At 41.5% G+C, this 15,215-nt stretch overlaps 1 protein-coding gene across 2 annotated transcripts in view; it reads left to right on the top strand.

Annotated features, from left to right (window-relative positions):
* Positions 1-3,106: 3,106 nt before the first annotated feature.
* Positions 3,107-15,215, top strand: part of LOC147182510 (protein shisa-8) — a 91,054-nt gene continuing 78,945 nt past the window's right edge. The window contains exons 1-2 of one of the 2 annotated variants that reach the window (XM_086098717.1): positions 3,107-3,248; positions 9,322-9,951. In XM_086098717.1, the coding sequence (XP_085954843.1) occupies positions 3,220-3,248; positions 9,322-9,951 (659 nt within the window). In that variant the 5' untranslated portion in view covers positions 3,107-3,219. Of the gene's footprint in view, positions 3,249-5,868; positions 7,663-9,321; positions 9,952-15,215 lie in introns of those variants that run through there. The other variant, XM_086098798.1, reaches the window with a different exon arrangement.

Raw genomic sequence — 15,215 nt, forward strand, 5'->3', positions numbered from 1 at the left:
GTCCTGTACAGATGATGGAGTATTTGATAGCGGGCCAATCCTCTATCAGCAATTTTTATCCTTAAGGAATGACATGCCTCAAATTGAACAGAGGGCACTTTAATGTCAGGCTCAAATTGGATGCTTGGCGGAAACGGATTAGCTGATTTGTGGCACATCGCACAGTGTGGCATCATGAGTGTTTGCATTTGCATTTGTGTGAAGCTGCACATTTGTAATGTGCTTGTGTGCTTATTTTAAGACATAACTCCAGACTTGCGTTGCAAAAGAGTTGAAGGCTGTTTAGGCCAAGAAAACAGGAATATATATATGTTTCAAAATGTGTTTGTACAACGTACATCGGTTAAAAGCCTTACTTACGTCCGTGTGATTTCGTAAGATGTCATCAATGGCGGCCCAAGTACTGCCAACACCACACGGATTTCCTGCAATGTCGTTATTATTTGCTAGCTTAAACCAAGGATGCACCAGTTGTTGCTTGGTGAAGGCTTGGCTGGGAAAATATCCCAAGATGCATTTCGTACTTCAAGGAACGAATGGCAGCGGAGGAGTTTGTTGTTCTTCTTTCATTTCCAGCAGATGAGGCACGGCATGTGCATTGCTACCCCCACCAGCGTCATGTTTTTAAGTATTCCTCCCCTTTTATGAGTGTAAATAATAAAAAATATTTTACGTGTAAAGAACAACTTGATTTAATCTAGTACTTTTTTGGGGGATTGCTGCAATTTACAATATTATATATAAATATATGTATATATATTAAATATAATTTACTATATACTGTACACACACATTCAAATATAATTTTTATAGATGTACCACATTTTCAGGAGAATCAGAACAAAACCTGCAACTCACATCGAAGTCTTTCCAGAAACCCCCCCAATATAATCCTAAATTGGATAAATCCCATGAATAATTTCAAATGATACTTAATATATTACTCATACTTATATAATGTAGGTAAGGTAATGTTAACTGCGCAAATTGAAGGTGTAGATATAGAAAGAGTAAATGAGATTAAATTGCTGGGGGTAATTGTTGATAATAAAATCTGATGGAAACCACACATTTAATATATTGGATCTAAACTCTCTAAAATAAGTTTGGGGAAACACTTACAAGACATCATTGCAACCTCTGTTTCTGTTGCAAAAAAAGAGCTACAAGAGCAGTCCATAATGTAGGACATTCCCACCACACCAATACACTGTTTCAACAATCTAAAACTGTAAAATTATTTGATCTTGTGGAATTCAATACTGTACAATTGATGTATAAAACTAGACATAATTTACTCCCAGGCAATGTTGAAAATATGTTTTCAGAGAGACAGGGAGGTTATGGTTTGAGGGGAATTCATAACTTAAAGACAAAATATTCAAGAACAACACTGAAGAGTTTCTGTACATCTGTATGTGGAGTTTAAATTTGGAACAGGCTGAATACTGATTTACAACAATGTCCAAAAATAGACCAGTTCAAAAGGAAATATAAAATCAAAATTTTTGAAAAGTATAAGGAAAAAGAAGTGCTTTTCAATGAAAATTAACATTGGTTGATGTTATTATTATTATTGTATTACTATTAGTATTGTTGCTATTGATAAGGAAATAATATATATTTATATGTAAAAGTATAACAATATATGCATAAGACCGTTCAATGTGTTCACTATTAATAATTACTATAATAACCTTTGTTATTAATAATCAAGATATATTCGCTGTATACTAGCAGTTTTTTGTTTGTTTGTTTACTATACATACCTACTATTTATTGTGTTAAAAGGAGTAGGACCTGATAAGTTTATGCTTCTTCGTATTCCTTTTCGAACATGTATGCGTAGCTCAAGACTGGGTGAAACACTGTGGAACTTTCTTATGTTGCTTTTGTTGCTTGAATGTTGTGTTTGTTGTTTTATATGTTTTGTATGTTGTGTCTTTACACATGTGCTTTGATAACCAGTCTGTTTTTTCTTTGTATACATGTTCGAAATCAAATTTTAAACAAAAAACAAAAAAACATCTCGTCACGTGGTACACAGTTATGGCAATGCATCAGAACCAGGAAGCTCGCAGGAAGGATAACATCCGGGTATTCCGTCCGTTTTTTGCCCGACACTTATGGCTTTTTGCATACTTGCAATTGGAACACGACTTGGGCCGCGACTGATGACGTTTCAAGACATCACAAGGACGCAAGTACGGACAAGAATGCATATTGAGAGACGGCCAGTGAAGAACTGGAAAAGTGCTGATCACCCTAAAGAAAAACACTGGATTAATGAACTTGAGTCATACTGTACACCAGAAAAGAGTTTATGTTCAACATAAGGAATATTAGATGACTTTGAATTGACTTGGATTCCTTTCCTGAATGTGGGTCACCACATTCTTAACATGAATTTAGATTAAGTTGATTTCTGCTTCTTTTTTTTGGTGTTATTTATTGTTTTTATTGTGTGATTGTTTTGTGAAGAGAGGGATTTATTTGCGTATGTATTATTGTTGGTTGGTTATTTGTTTTTGTGTGTATTTGGTTTGGAAAACTTGAAAGCCTTAAAGCAATACACAAGTGAAAACTAATTTCCCAGAATTCCATTAGCCAGTTTGTACAAAGAATAAAAGTGCAAATATCTCTGGCATCTTATTCCCTGATTTTTTTAAAAGTCGATTAAGCATCAAACTAATCACAGACCCCGGGCAACGCCATCATCCATTCATGTGATCGCGATGACGTATCTGGTGCGTAATCAACAGCTGCCTTTGTTCATTTGAATGGGATTTTGCTGACATAATGCGCAAGAAAAATGTCGTCTTCATTCGACAAATACTGTGCCAATTCTAATCGGGGAAATCCTCAGCATGTCAGGTTTCATGTCATCCCTTGTTGGGTGGGGCATCTCCACATAAGCACGCTGAACACAACAAATGTAGCTGGCCAAGTGAGTAAAAGTTGGACAGATGTTTACCGTCCAGGCTAGGGAGCGTCCACAAATTACATTCCAGGGTGACGTATGTAAATGGTAACTTGAGTCCCACGTCATTCATCATTCATATCATATCATTTGTAGACGCTCCCTAGCATCTACTCGCTATAGGGCAGCTGAAACCGTCCTCATCATGAGACACAGTTTCATCTTTACTTTCGGCTGGACACAAATCTTTGGCGAGTCTCTCGTGACTGCGGGTCTTCTAGGGTGTAATTCCCCCATTGATGTCCGCCGTGGAACGCAATAATTCCTCGTGAGTGTCTTTGTATTCTTTAAAGCTATGTGATTGTACGTGCGTTGATTACAGCACACAACACATCACAATGATCACATGGCTGTAACACAACGGCAGATACTGTATCTAATGCAAAAATATCCCTAAAACGTACTATAAAGTTATAATTGTTCAACATAAATTGCCGATTTTTTTCAGAGAAGAGTTGAAATGAACCATTTTACAGATTGGCTAGTTAGTTTTTAATACAGGAAGTCCTCGCCATCAGGCGCGCCACATTAGCTCCGCTTTGCCGTCCGTCACCAATGAATGTCCGTGCGGAAAGGCGAAATAATGGTGCCGGCATCTTCCGGGGTGGCGCAAATATCCATCTGTAAGATTTTTGTTGTTGTGGCATCTTACTAGCCGAGGATGGCTGTGGCCTCTGAGTTGGTGATAATAAAAAAAAAAAAAACAGATGGAAAAAGGTTTGCGAGCTCTTTATTGTTGCTTTAATCACCACAGCAGTGCACAGCAGTGTACTTGATCTTACAAGTCACATGACCAATTGACAAATGAGCATTGCCTCACAAAAGAAAGAAAAGCATCCCATTTCCCCTCCCCTGGCTGACACTAGTCCAATGAGTCCAATCAAATGGGGATGAGGTGTACCTGGCCTGCACTCACATCTTTTGAGGGAGGGAGGGTGGACAGCTCACCATCCATCCATTTTCTTGCTGATTCTGATTCTTGTTATTGCTTTAAATGCTATATTGAAGACAAATGTTCCTTTATCAATCAATTATTACATTGGCTGTGCAGTTGATAGTTTCACGATTGTGACAGTGTGACTCAAAAGGTTTATGTTATGGTTGTGCTTTCATTGCGTTGTGGTTTTTTTTCTTTTCAGTTTCTGATTGAGTAGAGGGGCGTGTCCTCCTGCGCCGCACTTGTTTCTCATTCACAAATCAACGCTTTATAAGGACTGGAACTGCCGGCACCCCTTGTCGGAGTACTGACCTTGCTACGTCCTTGCTACGTCCTTGCTACGTCCTTGCCACGTCCTTGCCGAAGAGCTTTATTCTGACTTCGTGTTTAGACTTCCTATCTCTAGGTTCGTTTCTTGTTTCCAGTTTCTCACGTGAGTCTTTTGACACGTAGTTTTATGTTGTTGTTTCCTCGGCTTATTGCCTGAGTGTTTGTTAACCACGCGTCGAGCCTTTTTTGCTCCTTAGTTTTGTGTTTCCTCAGCTTTACGCTTGAGTGATTGGTATCCAGGTGTTGTTTTTCCCACGTCGCTTTTAGTTCATCCGCTTTGTATAGCTCGTTTTGTATTTTGGTTTTTCTTATTCGCGTTGTGCGTTTCTACGGCCCTCGAGTGTATTTTTCTTACTTTATTTTCCTTGCATACTTGCAAGCGACTTTTGTTAACTGTTTTTCTCCTAGCTTCGTTCAGCGCTTTGTGTCGTAGAATTCCGTTGGGTACAATTAAATTTGTCAATCCACACCATTTGTGTCTCTGCGTTTGTGGGATCCACTATCCGGTTGTTCCGGAAATCATTACAGATGAGATGTTATCTCAGACATATGCATGGTTTTGTAGTTAAAACAAGTAGACGAGGATCATAGAGCAGCTTTTGTTACTATAAGAATCTTTTAAGCATTCATAATGAATTCAGCATGCTGTTTTCAAAATAATTTGCTCAAGGTCATAGCAATGGCCTCCTTTTGAGAAAATTCTGCAGACTATATTATTTAAATGCCATGCGCCTTTCCATCCTTTTCTGCCTTCCTTCCTTAGAGAATGTCCAGGGAAATACATTGTCCGCTGACTCTTTCTATTTGTCTCTCTTTCTCTATAGGCCAAATATGTCACTTTCCCTTGAGGAAGCTCTTTCTCTTTTTTTCCACTACCTGCCCTCACGCCCTCCCCATATATCACTCCCCACATCCTTCCCACTCTCCCTCTGTCACTTCCTATTCCCATGTTTCTAATCCCCCTCCCTCCCCGGCGATAATTCCTCACTTCTTTCCCTCCTCCCCCTTCTCTCTCACTCTCTCTCGTTGGCAGGCACACTGCCATCCTCCTCACCCTGCCTCTATACGAGCGTTTTTTTTTTCTTACTCTGTTTATCTCACTCTTCCCCGCTTCTCGTCTCCCTCTCCTCTGCCATCCATCCTTGTGATGTCGTTCCCTAAATCATTCCCAATAGACTGCAGCAGCACACGTGCACCACACAAGCTCATATGGAGGCAAGGCTGTGCAGAGGTATTATAGCGCAGTAATTAAGACCATGCATCTCACACACGTGTTCGCTTGCACATTAGCAATTGCTGCCGCTGTTTTCTTCCGTTGGACTGTCGGGCAATTTCGGAAACTTCATTGATAACTGTTTGCATGGATGGAAAAGAAAAAGGAGGAATGAAATGAAAAGAGGACAAGGGATTGTGCTGGCAAAAAAAAAGAAGAGCAAAGCAATATGTGGGACAATGTTGGGACAAATGTGGTAGTGATACAAAGCAGGGGGCAGAGGAGGAGAGTCAGCAAGAAAGACCTTGCGCTCATTTGCTAACAAAAGTCTGTGTGTGAAAGGGAGAGAGAGATGGTGGTGAGTGGGAGAGGGAGGAGTGAGCAGAAGAGGGAGGAGTGTTTGAGATATTGTCATCCAGTCCTGTCAGAGAACCGAAGAGAACGGCAGCGGAAGCATCGGCAAGTTACGGGATATGGACGCATCGGTGAGACGGCAACAAGGCGCAAATAAAGGAATACACACGGACCGAAGGATGGACTGACATCAAAAGAAAAAAACAAACATTTTGCTGCTTCCGGGCTTTCCTGTCTCTTCCCACTTCTGTTTGGAGCATCCCACAGTGAAAACACATACATATGATATATATATAAAATTCCTCTACATATATATCAAATTATGCCTGTTTTCAAAGAAGCTGCAGGTGGACAAGGAGAGAATTAACAACAAGCTCTTGTTTGATTCCGATCAATAATATGCAACAATTTCCCCAAAACTGTTGCATATTATTGGCTTGAGAGTCTTTTGGGTCAATTGCTGCTCAGGTGCGCATAATGCAAATGGCAAATTTGACCAACTTGCACCTGAACCCGCCCCAATAAGAACAAAAGAGCATCTGCTGCAGTCCGAGAGGGCTTCCTTTGAAAACAGGACATGTTTTGATGTGCCGATGGTGGCACGCTGCTGCTGCTGCTGCTGCTGCTGCTGCTGCTGTTTGGGCTGTCGCATCTCCACTCTGCAACAAGCTGGGGGAATTCATTTTGGCCAAACTTGTGCCAGTGCACATCTCAAAGTGCAGAGAGAGAGCAGGTCTCTCTTGACCTAATGCTGATATTTGGTTCGCTTCGACAAAAGTCCAAAGCTTGGAAACAGATCAGGTTTATTTTACGGGAGGACAAGAGTGGGAAAGGAGTTTCTTCTTTTTAATAGAGCAAGAAATAACCCTTCAATTAATCTAGCACGGGCTTTTTAAATAGCATCTCTTGTGCAGCATAACTAAGACATTGAAACGCAACATTACAACATCATCCCAATTCTCTTCCCCTCCGCCCTTCCCTCCTCAAATCGGACAAGGCTAAATAGACAATCCCCAGCTGGTGTCCAAACTCTGTTACAGATCGTGGGATCCAGAAAAGGAGGGCTTCGGGGGCGGGCGGAGGGGAGTGGGGTCAAGCAACAGCGGACTGGGTGCAAAAAAAGCCACTGGACTCCCCGTGTGGTCACTGGCAGCTGCTGACAAAGACAGAGCAGCAGGGGAATTGAAGCGCTTTGTGAGTGTGTGTGCACGTGTGTTTGTGTGAGAGGAAAAGACACCGCACGTGAAAAGGAACGGCGCTTCTGGAGAGTCGTCATCCGAGGATTACAGCTGGATGAGTGCCCAGAGTTTTCTTTTAAAGAACAGCTGCGTTTACCTGTTGGCTCGTTGACTGAGAACAGAATAAAACATTGGAAAGAGCCAGAAGATGCCAACCACTAAAATAAAAGTGCACCCTTTGTGCATTGACATTGTCAGCGGGAAGATGAAAGATACAAGTTAAGCGAGTGGAGTGGAGGAGGCAGACAACTCCTGTGGGAATCAACGCACTCGGCTGAGTTTTCCTTGGGACGTCAGAAGTGATTTGGCGCCGCTCATCAGATGTGTTACCCACTCAGGAATACGAGCATGTCTCAGGATTTGAGAACCCCTCCAAGATGGGAGCTTGGGACTGTTTGTGAGTCTTAGAAGAACCCCCCCCCCCTTTCTTCTGTAGACAGCAGACACGTTCACACATTGTTTTTTGGCTGAGCAAAGTGAGAAACTGATTGCAGGAAATGCGACAAGCACGTTTATTTGTGGCCAGCAAGCGCTTCTAAACTGGATTCACTACAAGTCAGCGGATTTGGATTTGATTCCAACTTCTCGATGTCAAATGGCTTTGTGAAAGGTGACGTTTCCACTATTTTGGACCACTCACCTACAAACACACGTGTGCATGTAACAGGGACACAGGTGCGCCCACTGTACAATTCGATATCTTCGCAGGCAGGCGCACGTGCGCTCGGCGCAAAAATGGCCGCATCTCAATTTAAGTCTACACAGCAAATCGTTCAGTGTTAAATTTCACGTGTTCGATCAAGTATGCAGTAGGCAGTGTTATTTTAACACGGTTAGGATAACAAGTTACACTGTCAGAGTAAATTTACTTGAGTGTTGGTGTAGATGTTGGGTGTTAAATTGACCACACCCCTCATTTCCGGTGAAGGAGAAACTTTCCATTTTCCAGCTAGCTGTGGACATTTTAATAGCGATACAGCCAGTTGTTGCTGCCGGGGCGGCATGGCTCAGTGGTAGAGTGGTTGTCTTGTAACCCTGAGAGTGCGGGTTTGATCCCAGGCCAGTGTGACTATGCCAATGTATCCTTGAGCAAGATACTGGACACACAAGTTGTTCCTGATGCCGTGTCATCAGAAGTCAAAAGTGCTTTGAGGGCCTTTTAAGGAGGAAAAACACTATGTAAAAGAAGTACCATTTACCAGAATGAAGTGTAATTTGAGCTTTATTTCTAACATTGACAAGTGTAGTGTGTAGAGTACTTTCAACACCCCTCAGTGTTTACCAGTGTAGATTTTTAACACTATACAGTGCTGGAGTAACTCTGGGTAAGTGTGAAAAAAGTCACACTTGTTGGTGTGGGCTCATATAAACACTTTTGTAGCATTAGATTTAGCACTCTCAGTGTAAGTCTCACATTGGCGATTTTTCTGTGTAGTTTAACATGCTTGGGAGCTTGTTGCGCCTCTCCGGGCATTCCGGCGGACATAGTTGCAATGTCACTGGTGCATCTGGCAAGTTGGTAACAGAAAGTCGACTGCGCTTAGCCTAAAAATGGGCACATCTTTATTTTCGTGCCAGGGCAAGTCGAGTTTAGCATATTAGTGCATGCAATCTGGTGACTAAAAGTAGACTAAATTCTAGACTACCTAAAAGGTGGTCTATTGTGTGGTGCAGGTGGTGTAATGTGATTTTGGTGGATTTGATTGAGGCACAGGCAGACAGATGGGTGCGCTGCGGACGTGCATGGTGGATGTGGTAGTGTTTCATTCATAAATGGGCCTGAATATAGGGCTCCAAGAGTTACACTTTTGACTCTTGCTGAATTTATGTCTCGTGAGGGATCCGACGATCACATATGATGTCATGCACGGCCGCAATTCAAACTATCCAAATATTCCAGACAGGAGAAACATATAAACACATAAATAAATGTGTTTTTCTCAAACACCATGGTTGATTTCCAAAACAGATCCCCTGAAAAGAATCAACTCTGAACATGTGAATGTGTATTCACAAGGGACTCATTCACAATACATGAGAGCACACCAAGATGAGAAATTGATTTCTTTAGTGTCAATGAGGCGCCAGAAGCGCTAAAAGATTCCCACAATAGTGGTATGTATAGCGTATGATATAGAGTATATCTATTACAGGCCCATTCGAAATGAATGCTTTTAATTCAACATGGCGACCGCATCTTGTTGTATGATCTCACAGAATTTTTGTGTGACGAGGATATTTCACAATGTATTTGTTTTTCCAAACCTAGGTTCGTTCATGTTGGCTCTATCAATTACACATCAACACTGAGGCATCAAGATCAAGGACCTAAGATGTCTGCCGACATGCATCCAATGCTGGTCAGCTTCTCAGTGGCCATTCTTCTTGGTTTGACCTCTCTGAGTGGACTAAATCATCGGCCCTTGGGCCAGGTTTCAGCCCAGGCTCCTCCAAGTAACCTGACAACTGAGCCCTCAGTGTTACCAGAGGCTGCCCTGGCAACACCGACTGCAGACACTGCAGAGGATAAAACACAAGGCGGCGCTAATCGTTGCTGGGGCTACTACGACGTCATGGGTCAGTGGGACCCACCGTTCAATTGCAACGCGGGGATCTACAGCTTTTGTTGCGGCTCCTGCTTCTACCGATTCTGCTGCCAATTCCAAATACACAGTTTGGATCAGACTTCCTGTTCAAACTACGACACACCCGTCTGGGCAAACACCGGGAAACCGGCAGAACCCGTAACGGAGGCCCGCCCGGAACCGGACCGCGATCAAACCCACATGATCGTCTATATTATCTGTGGCGTGGTGGCCATTATGGTGCTCATCGGAATTTTCACCAAGTTGGGTCTGGAGAAGAGTCGAGGTGGACAAGCGGATATGACCAATTCCAGGTAGGAGGAATGATTCTCACTGTGTCATCATGTTTGCAAAGAAAAAAACAAGCCAAGGTGCTTTGGGTCAACAAAAGTCACAGATGGGATGTGCTGTTGCCATTTTTGCCAAGTAGGGTGGCAGTGCAGGTTTCATTAAATGGAAATATTCCACACATTTGCATGAATGGACTTCGATACTATATTATTAGCTTGATTCATTATTGTGGTCCAAAATTAGAGCATTCATCATTGTTGCTGTAACTTAAATGACCACAATACCACTGAACAAGCAGTCACTGTACACTAGCGAAGCATTGTTGCTAAGCAATGTTGTTTTTTTACATCAATGCTGAGACAGTTAGTAGGAATAACTTCATTTGTTAAATATCATAGTTTAGTTTCAGTCAGCACATTCATTAACGTCAGATGTGACTTTCTTCTGAAGATCGAATATAAAATGTAAAAGTCTACCATGAAAGCGCCTTCCTCCATCTTCTGCTGTCTATGTAGGTCATTTTTTTCATTTGCATGATCATCCTTTTAGTTATTTTACTTTGGTGTGAATTGGACAAAACGTGCATGTGGAGTTTGTGTTGTGTTTTGCTTGCATACTGGCGGTATAGCTATTTCACATTGGTGCTAGATTGATTGCTGTGACACAACTGCGACTCTGCCAATGTTTGGCCTCCAGTGAACGATCCAAAGAGAGCGGCTGGTTTTTGGATGGCTGGAATATTGACTGGATGTGACTGGAGAGGAGCCAACGGTTAATTCTAGTGCACAGAACAGTGGGGACAAGGGAGAGACACAGAGTGTGTGTCAGTGTGTTGGGTGTGAGCTGCCAGCCTATTGGGTGTTGAGAATTTAAAATGCCGTCATAACCAGATCTGTCGGCCTACTCGCAGATGAGTAAGACGGTGGCGTGGGGTCTGATGGAGAGAAAGGACTACTGGACACCAGCATTCATTAATCCGGCTTTGTGACACCCGTAGCATGATGAAAGCTGGCAGATCTTGGCACATGCCAATGTTATGGGATATGGGAACTTCTTAAATGAAGCAATTACTTGGATGATTATTCTGAATTTCAGTCACCTAGCTGTCAAAATTAACTCCCCCTCCTTAGTTATCTCAATAATCCCCATTTTTAGCACATGCAAATTAACTATATATATGTGATGTGTGTATATATATATATTTATATATATATATATATAAATATATATATACATCACACTTTGCATCGCAACTACATTGTGAATGTAACATTTCAATAAAAAATAATATTTACGCATCTTTGCTGGTTTTACTGAATCAGTGGTTCTCAGATTATTAAGTACCACCCAAGAAATATTTAGCTCTCTATGTACAAGCGTCATGACCAACAGTAAAATACAATTGTGTAAAAGGCCTGAGTGTCCATCAAATACAACATATGTTTTATTTCTAAAAAAATTGATTCAATATTAGTGTAAACCACTAAAACATTACCCAACACTTAAATACACAAAAATAAAACAATATAAAAACAACTCACTAATTAATTTAAAATACATTGCACTTAAAAGTTTGAATTATTTTTTTTACATCAATGAAAGCAGCAATTTAAGGATTACATGCAAATATAGCGCACTAAAAAAAGTAAATATGACTCAATAGTACCTTGGCAGTGATTCTCTTGCGTACCACACTAGATCAGGGGTCACCAACCTTTTTGAACCCGAGAGCTAGTCAACTACCAGATTGAAACACACTTCTGAAATAAGGCATTTGCTCAAGTTATGACTGCTATTATAATATATTTTTATTAATGATAGTCATTTATGTGACAATATTATGGGAACAAATTGTTACAATAATTACGAAAAAGACACTAATCAATATGCAACACTATTTTTTATAAATCTCTGCCAAAAACATAACTCTTAGACATGTCTTTAAAAGTTTACAGGCTCCACATTGCTGTTGTCTTGTAAACTTGCGGCCATGATTGTTTTGATCCATTTTCAGTTAAAAAAGTGACTTTTTAATTGCTTGTACGTAAATTGTTGGGTCCCTGGAGTGCCTGCATCAAGTGTGAAATTATAAAAAAAACGGTAAAAGCTTAATTATTTTCTTGATATCGTGTAATTTACAGAATACCGAGTTTCTCTGCCCATAACTGGCCGCTAGGCTAGGAGAAGATCCTTCACTTTCAAGCATCTGGCAGACCAGACTGTCTAAAACACTTAGTCAAAGTCAATCGCTAGGCAGAGTATGCGTTACTCTAGTCTACTGTATTATTTTTTGTTGAATGCTCATCAACAGCAATATAAGCATTAGCTTTTAATGAACGGCATATCCAATACTTGAATGTTCAGAAAAGTTATCAACTCGGGGTGGGGTGTATTTGTGCTTAGCGATGTGTCCACTGCATTTGCCACATGCACAGATCCACTACACTTATTAGCAAGTGTAATTTGGTGCCTTGGTAATAAAGTTCTGCTCCCATGATTAAAAAAATGTCAGAGCTGTCTTTTAGTGGACCTGTTTGTGCTTCGCATTTGCTTTTTTAGATTCGGACATCCACAAGTAGCCACCTTCCCACACTAACGAAAGCCATGCACAGCATTAGCCCTGCAAAATAGGGGGAGGGGTGAACTGTGTTTCATTTGCATGAGACAGGATTGCTCCCTTTGAAGTGGATGTTAAGTGTGTTGTAATTCGTTATCCTCGGGACATATGGAAGCATGTCACATGTGCGGCTACTTGGACACCTGGGAACTGTATTGAATGTTATAATGATAATAATAATGACTCTTTTTGGATAGTGGGAGGAAGCTGGGGTATCTAGAAAGAACCCACTCAAGCACAGGGAATGTCCAAGTCCCGGTTCACCATCAAGACCTTGTATAAGATGTTGGGCTTGACATCAGATATTGGAAATCTGTTTAGGTCCAGAAAAGATGAGCTCATCTTTGCATGCCAACCGCATTTCAAATTCACTCTCATCTTTTGATTGTTAGACACTTCCTCCCAGCTGCGATCAAGAAAGGGTGTGTTAGTCGGCGTGCATGCGCGCGCGTGTGTGCATTTGTACCACGTACTAGACAAAATAAATCTAGCCACAAAGCTGTTAAGGTGGTAATGCGGCGAAACCTTGGGTCAGGCAATCACAACAGTCAGTGGTGCAATGATGTACAGCTCAAAACACACTGAGGTTCAGCACCACACAAACACACGCGCACGCACACGCCCTCTCTCATTACAGCTGTGCATTACTCCCTGCGTGTCCCCTCCAATGCACTTCCCCTCATCTCCCAAGAGGTTGTTTTTGTTTTGCTCGTCATCTGTCTGTTGGCGTGCCTGATACTGCTGCAAAGCAACATTAAAAATAAATCGCATCCTTTGATACATGATTCAGTCAAGGGAAGTAATACACCAAATATTTTTCGAACTAGTTAACAAGTAACTCTTGAAATACTTGTTTAAAAACTTGAAAGTACAGCACCTAAAAAACAATAATTTGATTGGAGTATTTGTGTTTCAGCTCACTTGCAACCCAAACGGAGAAGTGGTAAAGAAAATTACTTGTTTAAGGGTTTATAGCATAGGTGTCAAACTCCGGTCCTGGAGGGCCGTAGTCCTACAGGTTTTGGATGTTTCCGTTCTCCAACACAGGTGATATATGATCAGCTCATCAGCAAGCTCTGCATAAACCTGATAACGATCCTGCTGATTAAAATCAGCTTGTGTTGGAAGAGGGAAACCTCCACAACCTGCAGGACTGCGGCCCTCGAGGATTTGACACCTGTGGTTTATAGTTTAAAAGAAGAGACAAAGAGGGAGAGCATGTTTTACAACTAAGGTTCTTATTTTCAGGAATGGTGAAAATCCTGCGCTCGGGCAGGTTAGACCCGGTGCTGGTCTTTTTGCACATGAGTGCAGGCCAACGAATCTGAGAGATTGAGGGCTGTGCCGCTGTGGGAGTGGTCACGGTCAACTTCAATTATGGCTAATCAAAGTGGGATGATTTAAAAAATATAATATTGATGATAATTATGGTGATGATAATTATAATATTCATAATAATAATGCATTCAATTAATTGATTACTACAGTAATTAATAGGGTTTGAAGCCTGCTGTTCACATATTTGTGAATGATAACCAACTGTCAACCCTGTACTGGCACTTCGAAGTTGACATCAACTTACTGCCACAAAATTGTCTGTCCTTCAGGGACTTCTCCAACCGCCATCCTTATGCTACTATCGAAATATCGCGAAGCTACGCTGGTCTCGCGCGTGTTTGTTCGCGGGTTTCTCAATGGAATTTGTTTCGCTCCGTGCCGCAACGGAGGAAGAGCTTCGGTAAGTGGCGCTAACTTTAGCATTGCTAGCTTGCTTCACACTTCAACAATTAAACAAACTCACCAGATATGCCGACCTCCACGCTTCTTCCTCCAAGCAATCATCTTTTTGGCCCGGTCCCGGTACACGGGTGCCTGCAAACTGCGACGGTCAAGCTAGTTCTGCACACAACCGCACACAACCGCTTCAACCGACTGTTAGTCTGAACGTAGCATTATGCTACACCAGCACACCCAACTTGGCAGAGACGGCCGAAACTGCAAACACACACAGCGAGCCATGCGCTCATCATAAAAAAATCATGATCGGTCGGCATTTGTGCTCTGCCGCAGATGTGTCTACGAAAATCAAGCCCTTAGTGTTACAACACACACAAAACAAAAATAGAATTATGACAGTATGTTTTGTCACATCAAAACCCTCTTGAGTATGAGCAAAGGAATGTGATTGTGCAAAGACATATTTAGTTGTGTTTGTCCCATCGTTAAAATAAATGTTTATCACATATTAAACAAATACCAGATTAATTTGACCTCGGCCTGCTATGAAGCAAGCAGTTCTGCTCACGGGGGATTGTATGATTTTGTATATCACTATTATTAAACAGCCATGCCTTTGTTCTTTTTTTCCTTTGTTTGGGGAACAACTTTGTGTTTGAATCTATTGGTATTTACATCGTCACACACAAACGCACCCAATAGTGTAATGTCTCTCTCTTTCCTTTTAATAGCATTACCCAACTCATCATAAGTTATTCCCCAGAAGAGCTTTGCGTTCAAGGGCACAACCAATTGAATGAGTCACAGGGGATGCAAAGAGCCATTTCCATGGGCCATTCTATTGCTTTACTGTATTGTATTTCATCCTCACTGCTTTCTATTTCCTTTATTGTTCAGCCGCAGTGGCACTTTTCATCATCGCGCGTGACAGGT

The sequence above is a fragment of the Leptonotus elevatus genome, chromosome 1, assembly GCF_054856555.1.
Source record: "Leptonotus elevatus isolate MCC_2025b chromosome 1, RoL_Lele_1.0, whole genome shotgun sequence".
NCBI classification, from domain to species: Eukaryota; Metazoa; Chordata; class Actinopteri; order Syngnathiformes; family Syngnathidae; genus Leptonotus; species Leptonotus elevatus.